Source organism: Athene noctua, chromosome 2, assembly GCF_965140245.1.
Source record: "Athene noctua chromosome 2, bAthNoc1.hap1.1, whole genome shotgun sequence".
Lineage (NCBI taxonomy): Eukaryota > Metazoa > Chordata > Aves > Strigiformes > Strigidae > Athene > Athene noctua.
The window spans coordinates 21,222,272-21,241,750 of record NC_134038.1 but is presented as its reverse complement, the minus strand read 5'-3'; the positions used below and the strand labels follow the sequence as shown (position 1 = coordinate 21,241,750).

General features: G+C 39.2%; 2 protein-coding genes across 13 annotated transcripts in view; one reads left to right on the top strand and one right to left on the bottom strand.

Moving 5' to 3' along the window:
* The window catches only part of OXR1 (oxidation resistance 1), a 291,991-nt gene extending 289,663 nt beyond the window's left edge, over window positions 1-2,328 (top strand). For all 12 annotated transcript variants that reach the window (XM_074898538.1, XM_074898537.1, XM_074898543.1 and 9 more), the window contains one exon: window positions 318-2,328. In XM_074898538.1, the coding sequence (XP_074754639.1) occupies window positions 318-453 (136 nt within the window). In that variant the 3' untranslated portion in view covers window positions 454-2,328. The remainder of the gene's footprint in view (window positions 1-317) is intronic.
* A 6,238-nt stretch (window positions 2,329-8,566) lies between these two features.
* On the bottom strand, window positions 8,567-19,242 carry ABRA (actin binding Rho activating protein). Its single transcript, XM_074897619.1, has 3 exons — window positions 19,207-19,242; window positions 17,323-18,149; window positions 8,567-10,879 (listed from the first exon to the last, which is right to left on the bottom strand). Exons 1-3 carry the CDS (start codon window positions 19,240-19,242, stop codon window positions 10,402-10,404), a joined length of 1,341 nt encoding a protein of 446 aa, XP_074753720.1. The 3' UTR covers window positions 8,567-10,401.
* Between the last annotated feature and the right edge of the window lie 237 nt (window positions 19,243-19,479).

The following is a 19,479-nucleotide window of genomic DNA, read 5'->3' as shown; positions in this document are numbered from 1 at the left end:
ATTCATTATCAGCATTCTCCTTGCGTATAAGAGCACTGTTATGCCTTTTTCTTGACACAAATGGAAGGGGCTGAAAACTGATGAATTCTAGTCAGCTTTTTATTTCAGAATAGCTGAAAGAGGGATATTCCCAAAGAAATAATAAATAATTATTTAAAATCTTTGCAGCTTCAACTTTATCAAGAGCTATGAGGTACTTACGTTGAAAAAGAATTCTATAATTCCTCCTTTTTCCTGAGTTCTGAATGAAAAATACATTCATAAGTTTAATGCTTACTCCCTCAGTCTTTTGCTTTAATACATTGTCTGTCTTACAGAGGGGAGTTTGCTCTTTGGCTCGATGGTGATCTCTACCATGGAAGAAGTCATTCATGTAAAACATTTGGGAATCATACACTTTCTAAGCGAGAAGACTTCATTATTCAAGACATAGAAATATGGGCTTTTGAATGAGTATTTTAACTATTTCTACAGGGTATTGTCCCAAACCTGACATGAATCAGTGCAGCTCAAAAATCCTGAGGAGCAATATAATACACTGGTTTACCTTTTTGATTTTTTGGTAAGTTTTTGGCACATCCATCTAGTTATTTTTAAATAGCAGACTTTTTTTTTTTCCATGCTCTCACATCTGTAATATACTGTCCTACTTTTTCTAAGCTGTAGACACTTTTACAAAATACAGACCATGTGGACTATAAAACTAACATTAGTTACTTTGAGCCTACAAAATTTTCTTATTACAGTTGCCTCCCAGGTTTCCCACACACACCTTTCTGCAATCCTGCTAGGGGGCTGCTTCATTGAATATAGGTTATTATTTTTGTATTCAAATTATGTCTATGAATGAAGTTGCCCTCTCTGAACCTATACAAGAAGAAAGCTGCGTGTGGGTATTTGGCAGCTGTACTGCAGAGATTGGTCCGGACCAATGATGGATTAATTCATATGGTGCCACAAAGAGATGAGAAGCCTAGCATTCCTTCTTAACACATACCAGTACACATATGGTGAAGTTAGAAGATACTCAAAGTAAACAGTGCCACTTGTCTTGTTTATTGTTCATGCTTAGAAAACAGTCAGTTAATATGTGTTCTAGCTGCATGCTGATTGTATTAAAGAGTGTTTTGCACATGCTGTTAATGATCTGCAGGTTTGGGACAAATACTGACTATATTGAGCTATGTGGCAAGGACTTATAAAATAACAGGGGAATGTAAGAATATGATAGTTCCACAAAATCAAGAGGCTAAAGCAAGCAAAACTTGGTGAACAATTTGTAGCTATAGTAGGGCATTAAAAGTACAGAAACAGATGCATCTTTCTTCAACATAAAGTGTCAGTTATATACTGTTATACTGTTGTAGCCGTGTAGCACATCAACTCCAAGAATATAGCTTATTCCTGTCCAAAGAAAAAAATAGTTGTTGATGTTTTTGAGTGGGTCTATGTTGTAAATTTACAGTTAGCACCAGCTCTGATTAAAATGAGATAATGTACTATAGGTAGACAATATTGTAATTCAGTAGACTTGTGGAATATGCAAACTTACTGTCATGTGACCTCAAAAAAAAATGACAGGCTAGAATACAGTTCCAGTAGCTCTTGTCCACTTTTGTAGGAAAATTGATAAGCCATTGTGGCAATAACAGCTCAACAAAACCGTTTGTTTCAAAGCTTTTATTCTATGTTCTGCAAAAACAAAACAAAAAAAAAAACAAAAACAAAAAAATTGCTGTTAAGTGTGACAGTGACTGACTTTGTGCTGAAATTTCAGCTATTTCAGATGAACATTGTATATTATATTGTAAATTAATGTTTAAAGTAGTTTTGTTATTATAGAAAAGTGTTGATTGACGGGTTGCTTATAGCACTTTAAATTATTCTAGAAATGGAATAAAAGCCAAATGGGTTGGCTTAAGTAGATGTAGTTGTATATTATTTCAAAACATGTACATCTTTGGAAAGTTCTAAAAACTTATTTGAAGACAGCTTACTGCTATGGTAATGAGAAAGGGCAGATGTTTCATCTATAATATGCTAATGCTCAATGTGAATAGAAATACAGGGCTTTGTTTCCTGTCTCTATGTATAGCTCTTTATCCTTATTAGAACTTAGTACAATGTGTAGACTAAATGTTTACAAGATAAGGAACTGTAAATAAATTGAAATGGCTTTTCTCCCCTTTGGTCTTCCACAGCAGTATTATTGTCTTTGTGGAGTTAAGACTGATTATTACAACAACAAAAAAATCCTGTAATGGATTTTAAGTACTATAAGGTCACAGTGATGTATAGCAAATAAATCAAAATATATGTAAAAATAAACTTGAGTTGGAGTTTATTTAGAAGTTGGAGTTTACTTAGAAGCACAAATGCAGATTATTACTGTTCATTTAATAATGTTACTGTGTGTATATAGGATGCACTTCCTCATCCTTTTGGGGATTTTTGGTTTTCTGAAAGCCCAATGGGAAGTGGTGAGAGTGAAATAGGCTGTCTTCAGCCATTTTCAAAAGGTGAGGAGGGGGGAAGGTGTCTCAGATTATCCTTGCTGACAAAACCCATTAATTCCAGTGTTTAGTCTCTATCCTAAGATCATATTGCAAATAAAGCCTATTTTAAATGCTACTGTGAAGAATTTTATAAAGAATTATACTTTGAGGAATTGCATAAAAGCACAGAAAATACTCGGTAGCTGAATATCTGAGTATTGGAGCAGTCTTAGGCACTGAGTGGGGGTGGGGGATGGAGGACAAAGTGGAAATCAAGAAGAGTATATATAGTAAGCAATACAGTAGCAATCACGCTTGTAGAAATACTAAATTAGTTAAGGAACAGAAAGACAATCAAAAGTATAAATGATCGTGGTAACACTGAGTGATGTGACTGGCTGTGTAAAGGATCTGCTAATGTTTGTTTATCAATGAAAGACCGTGAATTTTGTTAACAAAAGGTGTAGTTAACTTCTGCATGACACATAAAAGGTGAGATCAAAGGCACTGTCTTGATGTACCTCCTGCCTTCAATTCAATACAGATTTTCTGCAGTATGACTTCTTTCTATCTTTTCTGGCAAGGTTTGCTTCTGTGATTGTAAAGAGTTGAGGTTTGGCATATGCTGGAGGCTTTATGAGCTACACTTTGAAAGAGTTTGGTGCCAGAAAACTGTCTCATCATACAGTACTCAGATGTATTCATTGACTAACTTCATGTTTTGCTCAGATACCTGGGATTCTTACCACATCGTCTTTCAGCTCTAAATCCTGTCTTTTGTTAATTACGGCTTTTGTAGAATCTGCAAAAGGCCATGATTTCTCACGTATGGCTTGTGCTTGCATTCTCCTACTTACCTATCTATGCTACATTAGATTTTTTTTTTTGTATGGGAGTTAGCATGTCTGCATGAAATCCAATCTTTGAAGAGGAGTAAAAATACTACTCACTCAATTTCAAATTTAAAAAAAAAAGTGATTTGAATACTCCCCAGTATTCCTCACTCGGGACTTGAATCTTAAATCTCACTTTCATGTTCTTTCTCTGTAAATGAACACATCATCAGTGTGTTTTACTGTTGTCACAGCAATAGAGAGCTCAAGGGAATCATAAGGAGCTCAACCTTTACTCTTTCTTCCCTAATGAGTACATGTTACTGCAGTATGAAATAGAGCTACACTCTACTGGAGCAGAGGGAGAGAGTCCAGGTGAGTGAATGATGAATGCTTATTCTTAGCGTGGTATGTACAACCCAAAGTGGTCCTGCTGGCAGTCGCACTGCGGTATCGCCCATGTCAGGTCTGTTTAAGCTCTGCTTTCTGCTGTCCTGCTTACCTGATGAACTTTAATCCTTGTTGAGTTTCTGTTGTAGCAGTTATGCTGCTAGTGTTCAATGCCATGTGTACTGCTAAACTACTTTGTGTGCCCTGTGGTGACAGGAGTGACTTTAGTTGAGATGTTGGTGTGGTGCAGCGTGTACATAGCAGCTGAAGGAGCTGTGGCAACAGGGCTTGCCAGTATTTATTCTGTGTTCAGTAACAACTGAACAACTCGCCACAAATATTACACTATCCACTATAGCTAATTTTATTTCAGTAGCCTTCCCTTGTTTTAAAAATGAGCTGTAATGCTGAATCTCGGCTGTACAGAAACATTTTAAAGAAGGAATTACTGCCATGGAGGAGGGACCTGATTTCTAGTTAGTGGGATAATGTCCAGTGAAGCATCTACTCACTTCATCCACTGAAGTAACTGTTGTAAGACTTGAAAAAATACAAAGATGTGAAAGTCAAATTTATTTATTCTGATACAAATTCCATACTGTCACTTAAGCAATAAAGCTATGTTCAGAATATGGAAAATGGACCTCACTCTACCTACAGAAGAGTTGAGTGTTTCAGTAGCAAACTACACAACCCTTGCAAGAGCAACACAAGCCTCAGACAGGAAAATGAGGGAGATATGTTACTTATCAGAAGAAAAGCTCTTGCAAATAAAACATTTGGGGGGGTGAATATAGTATTTAAGAAAATAATGTGCAACTGTAAGCTAAATGAGAGAAACTAAGTGTTGCTCTCTCTTAAGAGGTTTATTTTTGAAGCAAGTCAGAAATGGGAAAAAAGCTCTTAAAATCTATGAAGACTGCTTCAGCCAAGCAGGTTTTGACCTTTATCATCTTACTACTTAGAAATTAAGTAGAATATTTAAATTTGACAGAGGTCACAGTAGTTTCACAGGACTGTAACAGTTACAATATAGTAGGAGAGTTAGACTGGGTAATTTATGGAGTACTTCAGTTGCTTTTTAATGAATTCAGATTTATTTTCTCCATCTATTTTGCATGGATAAACTTGTCACATATCTTTATGTAAAAAAAGTTATAAACCTACATGAAATGCTTCCATATATCATAAATTACATCAATATATTTCTCTTACATAAAAACTGTAAATACTTTTCCCAGTTTAAAAGGCTTTTCATGGTACTCCGAGTGAAATGATGAAGAACAAATGAGACAAATCATTAGTCATTGTATATGTGGTTTTCTTATCCAGTTAGAAATAAAATACTCTGGAAAAATCAAAAAAGATGATTTTTTTGTTGCATAATTTTTTTAACATTGCATTGGGTCGATTATGAACAGGAGGCTTAAATCTGCAATGAGCTATAGATTTCTGATGTATAATAGTGATTGCATTGTTACACAGCTGATCTAAGGAATTAAAGGCAAGGGGAAATTTGAAGAGGGCTTGTGAGCTTGAAGGGTATAGTAGGTTTTTTTTCCCCTTCAAATGTCATTTGATCTAATGTTACCTTTCTCTAAACCTATATTCTTGTTTTTATCCTATATGGTAAGTATAAATGCATGTATATTTGAGCGTTCCGATATCCAAGGAGACATCATTGTTTTTATAAATACATTAGCAACAAAAGGAGGGCCAAAGAAAATCTCCATCCTTTCTTTGTTGCAGTGGGAAATGGTGAAAAGGCTGAGGTACTTAATGCCTTCTTTGCTTCAGTCTTCGAGGGTAAGACAAGTTGTTCTCTGGGTACTTAGCCTGCTGGGCTGGGAGGCAGAGATGGGGAACAGAGGGAAGCCCACATAATCCAAGGGGAAATGGTTAGAGACCTGCTACACCACTGAGACACACACCAGTCTATGGGGTTGGATGGGATCCACCCAAGGGTACTGAGGGAGCTGGCACAAGTGCTCACCAAGCCGCTTTCAATTTATCAGCAGTGCCAGCTAACTGGGGAGGTCCCAGTTGACTGGAGGTTAGCAAATGTAGGCTCATCTACAAGAAGGGTTGGAAGGAGGATCTGGGGAACTACAGGCCTGTCAGTCTGACCTCGATTCTGGGGAAGGTTATGGAACAGATCATCTTGAGTGCTATCATGCAGCATGTACAGGACAACCAGATATCAGGCCCAGTTAGTATATGTTTATGAAAGGCAGGTCCTGCTTGACTATCCTGTTTTTCTTCTGTGACAAGGTGACCCTCTTAATGGATGAGGGGAAGGCTGTGATTGTTGTCTATGTAGACTGTAATAAAGCCTTTGACGCTGTTTCCCTTAACCTTCTCCTAGAGCAACTGGCTGCTTTGGGCTTGGATGGATGCACTCTGCTGGGTAAAAAATGGGCTGGGTGGCTGAGCCCAAACAGTGGTGTTGAATGGAGTTAAATCTGGTTGACAGATGGTCTTAAGTGCCAGGGCCCAGTACTGGGGCCAGTTCTTTTTATCAGTGATCTGAACAAGGGGATGAAATGTATCAGTAAGTTTGCAGACACCAACAAGTTGGGCAGGAGTGTTGATCTGCTTGAGTGTAGGAAGGCTCTGTAGAGGGATCTGGATAGGCTGGGGCAATGGGCTGAAGCCAATTGTGTGAGATTCAACAGGACTAAGGGCTGGGTCCTGCACCTGGGTCACAAAAAACGCCTGCAGTGCTACAGCCTTGGACAAGAATGGCTGGAAAGGTTGCATATGAGCCAGCAGTGTGCCCAGGTGGCCAAGAAGGCCAATGGCATCCTGGTTTGTGTCAGCACTAGCATGGCCAGCAGGGACAGGGAAGGGATCTGACCCCTGTACTCGGCACTGGTGAGGCCACCCCTCAATTCCTGTGTTCAGTTTTGGGCCCCTCACTACAAAAAGGACATTGAATGACTCGAGCGTGTCCAGAGAAGGGCAAGGAAGCTGGTGCAGGGTCTGGAGCACAGGTCGTACGGGGAGCGGCTGAGGGAACTGGGGGTGTTTAGTCTGGAGAAGAGGAGGCTGAGGGGAGACCTTACTGCTCTCTACAGCTACCTGAAAGGAGGTTGTAGCAAGGTGGCTGTGGGTCTCTTCTAAGTAACAAGTGATAGGACAAGAAGAAATGGCCTCAAGTTGCACCAGGAGAGGCTTAAATTTGATGTTAGGAAAGATTTCTTCACTAGAAGGGTTGTCAAGCATTGGGACGGGCTGCCCATGGAAGTGGTTGAGTCGTCTTCCCTGGAGATATTTGAAATGTATGTAGATGTGGCACTTAGGGACATGGTGTAGTGGTGGACTGGGCAGTGTAAGGTTAACAGTGGATGCAATGATCTTAGTCTTTTCCAACCCAAATGATTCTTTTCTGTGTTCTGTCAGTTAAATGAAACACTGAGATTCAATAAGCAGAGTGACACTGGTCTGTTCTGTTGCTGAATGTGTTTGAATAAGTTACAGAAGTTTGGTTCTATTTACTACATTGCATAAAGGATAAAATGGGTGAGTTCCCCATCTCCTTTGTCACTGAATTACAGTTCAGCTGAGAAACTTGCCCTGCAGCTTAGTTTGTCCTTGTCTCTCTTGCCCCTTGTATTAGTATACGCGTTATAAGAAACAAAGCATAGTCTTGTCCACAGTGACTTCTGGTGGGCACTCAGGAGCCTTCAGAAAAGTCAAATGTTGGTAATCCTGTTGCTCATAAATGTTTAAGCAAATGAAACTTCTATGAATCTCAGCATTTACTTATGTGTAGATATGCCGAAATTTCAGATCTTAAGACTGGGTCAAGATCAGTTGTTGCCTCTAAAGTAAATGCTTAACTTGGCCTAATGAACTGGAGGAAGATGACTGCATCTGAGAATGGCAGCAGTTTATTCAGTGCAAGTCATGAGTCTGCCTCCCTGCATCATATGGGGGCAAGAGCAGTAAATGCTAGAGTTAAATCTGTGATCCAGTTAGCCCAGCCTTTTTTGTCAGCAGGCACGCAACGAGGCAGAGATGGCTCTTGTGTGAATCAAAATTGTTGGCAACAATTGCTGCCTTCCTTTTGTGTAACAATTTCTTCATTAGAAGATAGAATAGAAGAGGCACTTCACACTTCCATGTTCCTATCAAACAGGTAAGAAGAAGTAGAAAAACTTAATTTACTCTAAAGTACAAAAGACAGGCTACTTTGTTGGCTCAAGACTTAAGTCAGAAAGGTTTTGTTTTTTTTTTTATTCATACTTCAGCAGTGCGTGCCTAGTTGTATTCCAGATGTTTCCCTGAAGTACTAGATAGCATAAACTTCATATGAAATCACAGGCTCTTACTACATGCTTAAACATGCAGAGTATTGAAATGCACCCCTTATTGTTATACTACAGTTTGAGTGTTTTGGTACAAAAATATATCATTCCTACTGTCTTGGTTCAGTGAATGTAAGTAGATGTATATGATTCCTCACACAATGGTGAGGTGCTCTTGGCCTTTTAAGTCACACATAAGCATAACACTGAAAAAAACATCTGTGGTGAACTCTGTGTCTGCTGTGTTGTCCTGTGGTAGGATGAGAGTTCTCATGAGCAGGAGTATGTAATTTACTTAACACTTATGTAACTTTAGTGTGCGTTCTTTGTACAGGTATTTTGTGTAAGGACTGTTTCATTTCCATGTATTCCCAAATCTTGTTCTGGTGCTTTGGACAGAGAAGCCTGCACAGGGAAGTATTTTAACTGCCTGGGAAAAGGATAGTGTACTTATATTTTGAAACAACTTACTGATGTTTTACTTCACAGAATATGCACATGTATTTCTTCTTTAGTGTGTGAGAGGAATAACCCAAGAAATAATTAAGGGTTTTATTTATAGTTCATGTATTCCTTTGACAACTAAATTTCCTCAAACATTATAGACATCTGTAAAGGTCGTTATATAAAAACATAACAAATAAGATAAGAACATGCAGATAAATATTATGACATGTAAGTATTACACTTAGAGGTCAGTTTTGCAGGTCATCTTGAGTAGTCTGAGACATTTCAAGAAAACATTGCTAAATAAGTTCCACTGAATCCATCTTACAATTTAGAAAATACAACTGTGCCTAAAATATTAATGATTTACATAGATTCACAATAGACATAGTAATCAGTTCTTGTATCGCTAACTTATAAAATATTTAGTTTTTCACTGGAGCTTCAAACTGGAGTACCTGTACTCTCATAAGAAGATAGCAATACTTGTTTTATCACAGAAACAAGACGTTTATACACCTTTTCTTCTGTAAGAAGATAGTCGCTTTTCAGTTTGAAAGAATTTTACAGAGAAAAAAAACTACTTCTTTTTCATTATGCAAGTTACTTGATCAGCTGTCTTGCTCCGAAGCAAATGCTTTTCACGTCAAGCACATATTTATCAAGATAGATATTTTTACAGTAGTAGTTTAGAGAAAGTGTTCTATATAATCCAGTAAGCATTATAGACTTTACCGAGGTTTCAGATTTGTGCATAATACAGTTTTAAGACCTAGAAATATTAGTTCATAACCATTTACTCGTCTTCAGCATCACCTGGGCTGAAATAGATTATTTCAGTGACATCAGAATGGTTCAAACGCAAATGCTGTAAAATTAGGCCAGTGTTTCTGTGTAATATGAAACACCATTTTCCTTAAAGTTAGTTGATTTTGAGTTATGAACACTGTTTCCGTATCTTTTCTCACAGAGGTATATTTCAGTGGAAGATGCTGATTGTAGTCACTTTTTTGCTATACGCAACAGTAGAAGTATCTGACTATTTTATGTTATTTTTCCCTGTATTTGTAAGAACTGTATTTACATCATCAGATGATACATTGCAAAATGTTGCATAGGAGGTATTTTTGATGTGTCTATATATTCAGAACTTTTTTGTGCATTACACTGTTTTGGGTATTTTCACTCCCAACATCCATAACTCTAAATATGAAACTATCTAGTAACTTAGTTATATAAATACAATAAATATAAAACCTTATTTATAAAAAGAAAGATTTTGCCTTTTATGTGATATGTAAGAGAAGGCTGTATCAATAGTTGCCACAAGATAATACGGCAGTTGTAGTTGCATACCCTGCTTGTAAAGGAAACAAATGTCATATCCTTGATTCTTTATTCAAATAATGTTATTTTTACATGCATTTAAATAAATTAATCAGGAAATATGTGCACAAGATCACTTTCACAGATCAAAAACTTGGTCTGAGTTTATATTGTCAATCAACTTCTGATCTGTCATGGTTTATATTCTCGATATCCCAGTTTAGTTGGGAAGGTCTTGAATGTAAGAACAAGTAAAAATTGGAGTAAGAACAAGTAAAAATTGGAGTTCACTTGTAGCTATAAAAACCCATATTACTATGGGGTTTTATAATCAACTGCTTATATTCAATACAGATTTTTCTCTTTATTTTTCATGTGGTAATTGTAATGTCTTGCAAGCTCTCCTTGTACAGAGGAAAATCCATTAAGATGCTTGTATTATCATGCAGCAGTTATAAAATATATATTTAGAAAAATGCTCAGTGTTTTTTTCTGTGTGGGTGAACGGGTGGAATCTTATATTCAAACTGTGCTAATGCTAATAGCAAGGAAGCGGTGGAGAAGGGTTTTCCAAAATGAGTTGTTATGGTTGTAGCACGCTTATTTTAATAAAGTAATTACGACATTATCATCCCTTCCTTGCCATAACATTTCTCCCTCAAAGTCCACCAGCCCGTGTTTCCTGGCTCTCATGAGAATCCCAACAACCTTATCTGAAATACGAACATATCTCTCGAAGAGTTCCCCAAAAGTGACTTGGATCTTGCCATCGGGCCGTGGCTTAGCCATTGATTCAATGATGAAGCACATGTCCCTAATTTCCCGGTGGATATGGGCCTCGGCTCTCTTGGCCCTTTCAGCAGTTTTGGTTCCTTCCTTTGGATGGCCATAGCCTTCATCTCCTTTGTGCAGGCGCGTGGACATGGCCAACTCGTGGTCAAATTCCTCGCTGAAGGGATTCAGCTTCTGCGTTATGATGTGCTGGTCGGCCCATTCTTGCCATCTGTCCTTCAGGCTGTTAACGGGGCTGTATTTCCTGTGGGCTTTGATGCGTGCTTCTTCGCTAAACCTGTTTGCGCTGAAAGAAATAGAAAGGGTGTTTGAGCTTTGCATTACATCATTTAATTGCATGGTTCTGCTACTAATCTCTTGTATTAACATGGTTACTGTGTTTTTCCAGACGAGATGCTAACCACCAGGTGGCATGAGTTCACTACTTCTAAATTAGTGCTTTGGGGTTTTTTGTCTGTGTTCCGGTCTGCACTCGAAAGCAAATTTGCTGGTCACAGCTTGATCTCATCAATGCTACCACCCTCCAGCCTAGATATGAGCCCATTTTGACAAACTTGCCCAAAATTACTTCATTCTGCATGGGAGTGAAGCAGTATGTTGCTGATTACCTGCACTTTCTATACCTTTGGTCGGTCAGACATGCAGCTCCACATTTCTGCCTGCCCAGCAGAGCCTGAAATCAGTCTGCCCTGTTATAGGTGACAATAACTGTAAGTGTATGGTCTGGGTCCTCAGCTATTCTTGAGTGAAAAACAAAGGGTAGTGTCTAGAAAAATCTGTCCCATGTAGTAGATGTTGATGTTTAAAACAACAACAAAAAGCTAATAGAGTGCAGCAGCTCTGCCTATGCTTACATTTTTTAAGCATGGTTCTGAACAGGTATTGAAGTCCAAAATTCATAGAAACTTAGGGCTACTGAGGTTTGTGTCAAGGTCAAAGGATGATGAAAGACCTTCAGAAGTCTTACTGATTTTTATTTTGTGTGTGTGTGCATAGCAACGTCATACTGCTGAATGACTCCAGGCAGACAAATGGTTCATGCTTTTTCCTCTAGTGGCCAATCTCACGTGTTTTGGAGGAGCTATAGATAGTCTTTGTGCTGTCCGCATCCTGTCATTGTGTCTATACAGAGCTCAGCTAGGGAGTATGTTGTGCTGTGGCTGTGTCAAAGTAATTTGTTTTCTAGAATTTTTACTTCCCAGAAGGCTGCCCTGAAACCTCCCCAGTCAGCTGAATATTAACAGTAACACCAGAGAACCAAAATGCAGTTAGCAAAACAGTACAGAGGACTGCAGAACTGCAGAAAAATTTGTTTCCCTGCTGTTGGGTGTTCCCTTGTTTTCTACTAAGCCTGTTGAAAGAGAGAATAGGAGTGATAGAGATGTCACCAGTTCAGGTCTGTGCACCAGAAGGATGCCAGTCCTGGACAGCACTCTAGTGCTAGAGCAAGAAGTGCAGATGCTTAATGCCAGGGATAGAAAAAGCAGTAGTAACACAGGACCACTTCTTTAGCTGTGGAGTTGCCATTAGCTTGGCTTAGCTGTATTGAGAAAGTGTATTTAAATAGCTCCAAAATACTACTCCTCCTCAATATGTGAAAAGCATCAGAAGAATTGAGCATATTCTTCTGTGGTGTGACTGCAGAGCATCCTGAGAGTAGGCAGTGTATATGTATCTGTGGTTTTGTGCATCTAAGTGATTAATAGGTAAGTGTCGTCAGGAAAGCATTAAAATACATCAGTGGGGTAAAGCTAGACAGTTTTGTTTCCCAACAGCAAACCAAATCCTACTGTATATAATTTGTTGTTGTACAGATAAAGGGAAAGCTGTGATCCTTTGCCCCTTGACCTGAATTGTGGCTTCATTGCCCAGTGGATTATGGGCACAGGCTTTGGTTACTCATGACAATTTGCCTTCTGAACCCAATGAATCTTCCCAATGCCATAGAAACCCTGTGCCAGAGCAGTCCTAACTCCAGATGAAGCTCACATTGATTGCTTTGCCAGCTCTTCACATGGGAAGGTATCAGTGGAGGGAGGGGGAAACACCCAAGTGAATCAAAATTGTCTAGAAGTGATACCAACAGTCTCAGTAGAGCTAATGAGCAGATACTATCACAGAGTGCTTATTCCTCAGCCACAGCCAGCTGCTCCCCCTTTTCTCTGAGGGACGTGACCACTGAGAAAGTCCTGGAGCTTCAGTTCCCCAGGTTGAGGGGAAAGAAGACAGTGAGTGAGATGGCGTAACTCTGACTCTGAAAAGGCTATCTGCCACAGAATCAGCTAGGTTGGAAAGGATCTTGAAGATCATCCAGTCCAACCATTGACCTAACACTGACAGTTCCCAACTACACCATATCCCTCAGCGCTATGTCAACCTGACTCTTAAACACCTTCAGGGATGGGGACTCCACCACTGCCCATTCCAAGGACTAACAACCAGTTCTGTAAAGAAATACTTCCTAATATCTAGTCTAAACCTTCCCTGGAGGCTATTACCTCTTGTCCTATCACTTATTACTTGGTTAAAGAGACTCATCCCCAGCTCTCTGCACCCTCCTCTCAGGCAGCTGTAGAGGGCGATGAGGTCTCCCCTCAGCCTCCTCTTCTCCAGACTAAACACCCCCAGTTCCCTCAGCCGCTCCCCGTACGACCTGTGCTCCAGAGCCTGCACCAGCTTCGTTGCCCTTCTCTGGACATGCTCGAGTCATTCAATGTCCTTTTTGTAGTGAGGGGCCCAAAACTGAACACAGGAATCGAGGTGCCTCTTACCTCTTTTTATTTAACTGTCTAGTAAGTACTCTCTCCTTTTCCTACTGAAACCTTTAATTATCTTTTCTAGTGGAATAATATTATAACTATTTGTAATGTGAATCACTAATGCATCTCTGGCTTCACTGTGCTTTGTTTCCACTAATACCAGTTTTGGTGTTACTGTAGTCATTGACTTCCCTTTGTGCACTAAATAGTAAATCTGATCTCATGACGAATCAAAGAATTGTATCACTTTTACTCTGCCTTCAGCTGCTACCTGAAAGATGGAGATAAAGGACATTGCTGATGTGAGCTAGAAGATATTCCAAATTTATTGCCTTGAGACTTGTGTAAAGAGATGCTCGTGTGGAATATAAGTATCCTTGGTGCTGATTCTGGGTCTTATAGAAACTGTAGCAGGCATAATCTAACTATTCTGATTCTAGCTCATAATTGGTTTGTGGTGTCCGAGGAAGGAGCATCCAAGCCTGACTGAAAGACCTTACCCCTTGGGGATATAGGTCCTACAGTGACAGATTTAGGTTAATGGCTGGACCAGATGATTTTCAAGGTCTTTTCCAACCTAGATGGTTCTGTGATTCTGTGATAACCTTCCTTATCCTAATCATATTCTCATTGGTTGAAAAAAACACCATCTTATCTATCCTTTTGCTACTATCATGCCCCATGTGGGTTTGGAAAAACTTTAATATTTTTTAATGCAAGTTCTAATTTAACCATTTCTGGTGTCTGAAGTGCAATTTTCCTCATTGTTTAGCTTAATGAAAACACAGTAAACTATACACATAAAAGCATTTTTTTTTCTGTTTGTACCACACCTGCAGAATGGATTGTGGATCCAAAGTGAAGGCTGTGAACATTAATCCACTGTAAGAAGTGCTTTACTTGTAGCAATCAACTAAGTTAACCTATTGACCAAAATGATCACCCTAAATGCATTCTGAACTTCTAGGAGGACAATGTCCATGTTCCACATTCCCTCTGATTCTTTCTGTAGGAGCAAGGTATTGATCCCTTTTTAATGTTTTGAGTTTCATATCACTGTTTGATCCCTTTGGCTTCTCAGCAGGAAGAAAATAGTATTTCCTATGCCTGTAGGAGTTAATGTGCTTTCTGCTAAGGAAGCAACCTTATTCCAGTAAATATTGCAGCTGGAAATCATGAAGGTGCTGATGCAAGGCAAAAAAAAAATACTGGTGCTGATGCTTCCTTCCAGGAATATAGAGAGGAAAATGAGAGATTTGCTCTAACAACCATGTACATATGACCTTTTTGAAGAAGATAAAGCCATATTGAAAGGGTCATAAAAGTAACAGGCTGAAATAACGTATTCTGAGGCTTAAAAATAAATTTTAAAAAATGAGTAGTTAAAAAATCCAGTCCTGATAACAGCACTGTAAGTGCCCAATATTACTTTTGTGTCAGATTTCAGTAGAAGAGAAAGCTGTAAGTCACATAGAGTATGTTATTTCCGTCACTGGCACCTCAGTAAATAAGGCTAATCATTTTTTCCCTAGGTAGAAGCACTAAAATTAGAGAAAGTTTAACACAAAGATAATTACTTCATTTCTACTACAGCATTTTTAAAGTGAGCAATTTGTTTTAACTGAGGTTATTTACAGATAATATCTACTGCAAATGTATCCTCTTTTCCCACTGTATGTGTGAAATCTTTGTTTTGAGGTCCTAACATCTGGCAAAGTATGGTGTGCACGGTCTCTCCCAAAAGCAGGGGCCACAAACTCTCAAGCTCTAGGTTGCTGGAGAGCCTTTTTTCACTTTGGCTAGTAACCATTTGCTTCTTGTGGGAGATGACTGGTTAGTTGTGCTGCAAATCATCATTCTAATCTCCAGCTTGAAGAGTTAAAAACTATATGTGTTCAGATAGTTGTACTAAGAAGTACCATACAGCTGAAATCCATGACTCTGTTAGTCATAGCCTAATGCTGGTCATGGTAAACACTCATTAGCAGTGAGGTGTAAAACCTGAGCAGTGGGAATGGTACAGCCTTCATGACTGTCTGCAGAGGGATCACAAAGGCTGTTTTGGTATTTTCATCAGTGCTGGTCCCAGTTTTTCCTTTCTGAAATGGTGATTGGGATACAGTATGAACATACTGGCCCTGATCCCCTGATTCCTGCTGCCTTGCTCATCCTTTATACACAGGCTAATTGGGTGCCTTCTCATCTCAAATTGTCTCCTGCTCAGCTCATGCTCATGTTGTATGCATGTCGTGATGCGAGTAGAAGCAGTGGAGACCCACTGTAGCCCCACTACATGATGGCTCCTTGTAGAAGCCCATGTCCCAGTGCCAGCCTCTTCCCTCCCCGAGGGCTCAGGCAGTTGAGCTCTGCCAAACCCTGCCTCCTGCCTTGGTTTAAATTTCACCTCCAGCTGTCCTCCCTGCCCAGCAAAGCCAGCGGGCAGTGTGTCTGCTGTGCCTTGGCCACAGTTCAGTGCACCCTGGCCTCAGAGGCTGCGCTCTCTTTCATCACAATATTACAGTTAGATGTGAGGTTTTACACTGAAACAGTTCAGGCTCAACCACACATTCCTTTCTGCTGTCGCTGTTCTGGGACATTACAAAGTTTATAAAAGAGAAGACTGGAGCAAACAGTGTATTGTATCTGTAACAGCTGCCTGCAGTTTCCCATCTTGCAGCATTGGACATATGGATCTTTTAATCTTTTATCAACAAAAGAGTGATGAGTTAGTTTGGCAGCTACCCATTGGCAAGTCTGACCACAGCACAACTGTTTGTAGCCATCATCTGGAAAGATGGTTCTGCTGGAGATCTCTGGGAAAGGAAGCTAGAGAATTTCTACCAGCCTTCGCTATTTCTCTCCTCTTCTGGGAGACTTCCTAAGGACTGCATGGCTATGGCTGAACTTGTTTACTACCTGAGCTTCAAATTTAATACGTGCCTGTTGTTGTACATTAATCTTCAAGCATGAACCTCTTACTGAAAGAAGTATTACTCAGTACTGTCTGATGCTGTGAATCTGATAGCTACTTAATTAAAAATTTTAAGTAGAACCTGTAATAACTACTCAGGTAAGTTAACAGATTCTGTTTCCTTTTTCATCACACCATTTATAGGCATAAGGAAGTTTGTATGTCAGAAACTTTTACTTCCACAACATACTCAATGAATATACTTCCCCCACACCCTGCTCCTTATAATAGTCTACCTGTAGAGAGATCTTGAATTTGAAGAATCTATTGATAATTCAAATGCTCTTTTTTGTCAAATAATTTATAGCATACAACATGATTCAAATCAATCCTGCAGATGTTGACACAGGCTGGATGATTTTTAATGTATATTTGGGGTCCCAGCTCCTGTGAAAGCTTTCATTCTTTGACTTGAATTCCAAATCCGTGGAAAGTTTCCAAAGAGAAGCAGGGAACCCATCTTTTGTTAATATGCACTTAAAGGTAATTCCTGCAATGTCTGGTTTGGACATTGTCTGCAAATTACTCCCAAGAATATGTACAATTTATACTAAGCAAAATAAGTATTTGGAAATATTTGTCAGGTACATTGCTTTAGAATTAACATTTGATGAAATAAATTAACAGCTGTGGCCTCTTGAGGTGATTTTAATCTGAAATGTAGCCAAAAGTATTAAGAAGTAGTGATTTCAATGAACCAGTAAATCCAGAAAATTAAATGTGATTAACATTTCCCAAATGTAACTTCCTGTGTCTATTATGTATATAGCACATAAACCCTAAGGCTACAGTCGCATATTGTTGACTAACTACTTAAGCACAGAGATATGTATGGTTTTCTGTTGGTTTGGGTTTTTTGGGTTTTTTTCTTCAAGAGTAATAGGTTCTCTTTGACCACTTCCTACCAATTTTGCTTCTCCCCTCTTCCTCATGGAAACCTGTACCTGTCTCCAGGTCTGCTAACCATTTGTGATACTGTAATAAAGATGTTTTACTTACAAAGATGGCACAGGTCGTTTAATCCTGACAGCTGTCACCTCTCGGTCACTGCATTCTTGCTCCAGTTTGTCCTCTGCCTCCCCATAGCCACTGTCCTCTGCATCCAGGCTGTCATCATGACACTTAAGCAGCAGTTCTTCCTTAGCCCCCAATTTGTTCTCTTGTTCCATCTGTTTCCAGCCCTTGGTCAGCTCTGATACCATGTTTGAACACTTTCTTGTTATGGTTGGAGATAATTTGCCACTAAGAATTTTGTCAATAGCACTTGATTCTTCTTTGATCTCGGTCATCTCTGAGCTACTATTGTTATTCTCATATCTTCCACTCAGGAGACTAACATCACCTCCTCGTTCGTAGGCTTTGCTTACAACTGTTTTGGTCACCTCTTTGCTTTTAATGCTGAACTTTTTGAGGGCTTCATCTGATTCCCTTGCATTTTTTTCAGCATCTCCTATTGTCACTGATTCCTTTGCTGAGGATTCTTCATTGTCTTTTCCTTGGTCCCTCTTGGGAAATGGAATTGGCCATTTTTCTAAGGGTCTTTCTTGTACAGGCTGAGTTGATGAGTCTTCTGCAGAGGGCATCCATCCAGAGGGCTCTTGGGCTTGCTTTACGTGGTGGTCAGATGCCCACTGCTGCCAACCTCGCGCCAAGCTGAAGACTAGGCTGGCCATTCGGATCTTGTGGACAGCCCTTTTCACAGGAGTAGTGCTCGGCTTTTCTTCAGGACCCATGTTGCTGTCTGCTGCCATGCTGGCTTTTCCCCTTCTTATGCTGAGCACCTTCTGAATGAAGTTACCAAAGTGAATAATGTCCCCCAAAGAGAGCTACAGAGATTTAAATAGAAGCAGGAGCAGTTTGTGCCCATGGAAAATATGTGAAACACTTCTCACAAAGATATAGTATCCTCACTGTTACGGAGGTCTTTTTTTAAAACATGGGGTTGCGTTTCATCACTGCAGATGAATGATGCATGATGTAAACAGGGTGACACAGACCTGCACTGGAAATAGTAGGAAATTAACAGCTACTTTCGTCCCACTTCCCAGGGACTGCTCAATTCTTAATTTCTTGGCAAGGGTTTTGTTCTTCTGGAAGTACAAAACTTGGGTTAGAAATACTGAACATTCTGAAACTGCTAAATGTGAAGCGCTGTCATATGCTGACAGCTTTGGGCAGAGTAGAGACCCCTCGTCATCACAAGTAAATAATGGCTCTTGTCATGGAGTGAAAAGCCAGAAGCAGGCTATAAATGCAAAATTTTAAGAAACATTCTCTAAAATTATTCTAGGTGATTTCTTCTTATTGCTCATATGCCCAAGGAAATCCAGGTTTGTTAATTTTTTAAAAGGTATTTATGTGTTCTGTTCCCAGTCATTATCTATTAATGTCTGTCTATTTAGAATGTACCTTCAGGGGGGTCTGGGAACACTATCGTGTTTGGTGTCAGAGCTAACGATGAGGGAATCACTACCTCTAGTCTGGTGATTAATATAGTAAGTCTGACTTTATCAGATAGATGAATGATCTAGTTTAGGATTCTGAAAAAATAAAATATAGCCTATTTAATTCCTAACTGCTTTTCAGGCAAGTTGTATATAAAACTTAATGTTTACTTGTATGCTATTTACAGCAGAATTATATTTATTATGTACAATATAGAAAAAAACCAAATTTCCTATGGAACTTCATGATTCCTTCATTCCAGAGGACTTCCTAGAGTATGTTCATATTTGAATTTGTAAAATTTTTTAGTGAATTGATACATCATTACATAATAATAAACGGACATTTTCTGAATACAGTCCTGTGGTATCTTATTTCTTAGTATAAAGTTTCCTAAATAAGAACGGAAAATGGCATTGCTTTTTCCATCCATCATACATTGCAGTTTACAGGATGACCTGTGGCACTTGCCATATGGCACTCTAAAGCACACTGAACTTCAAGGAATTCTGTTGGCTTTGTTGGTGTTACATCAGAGATAAATATGGACTCTTGGTACTCTGCCTTTACTCTCTATTAATGGCTGGACTGTTTGAAGTAGGTTAGATCATATCTAGCTCTAGTTTAATAATGTAAGATTATATCATACCTTTGACTTCTAGGCACAATTTCTCATTAATCTGTGGGGTCATTTCCTCTTCAAAACTGATG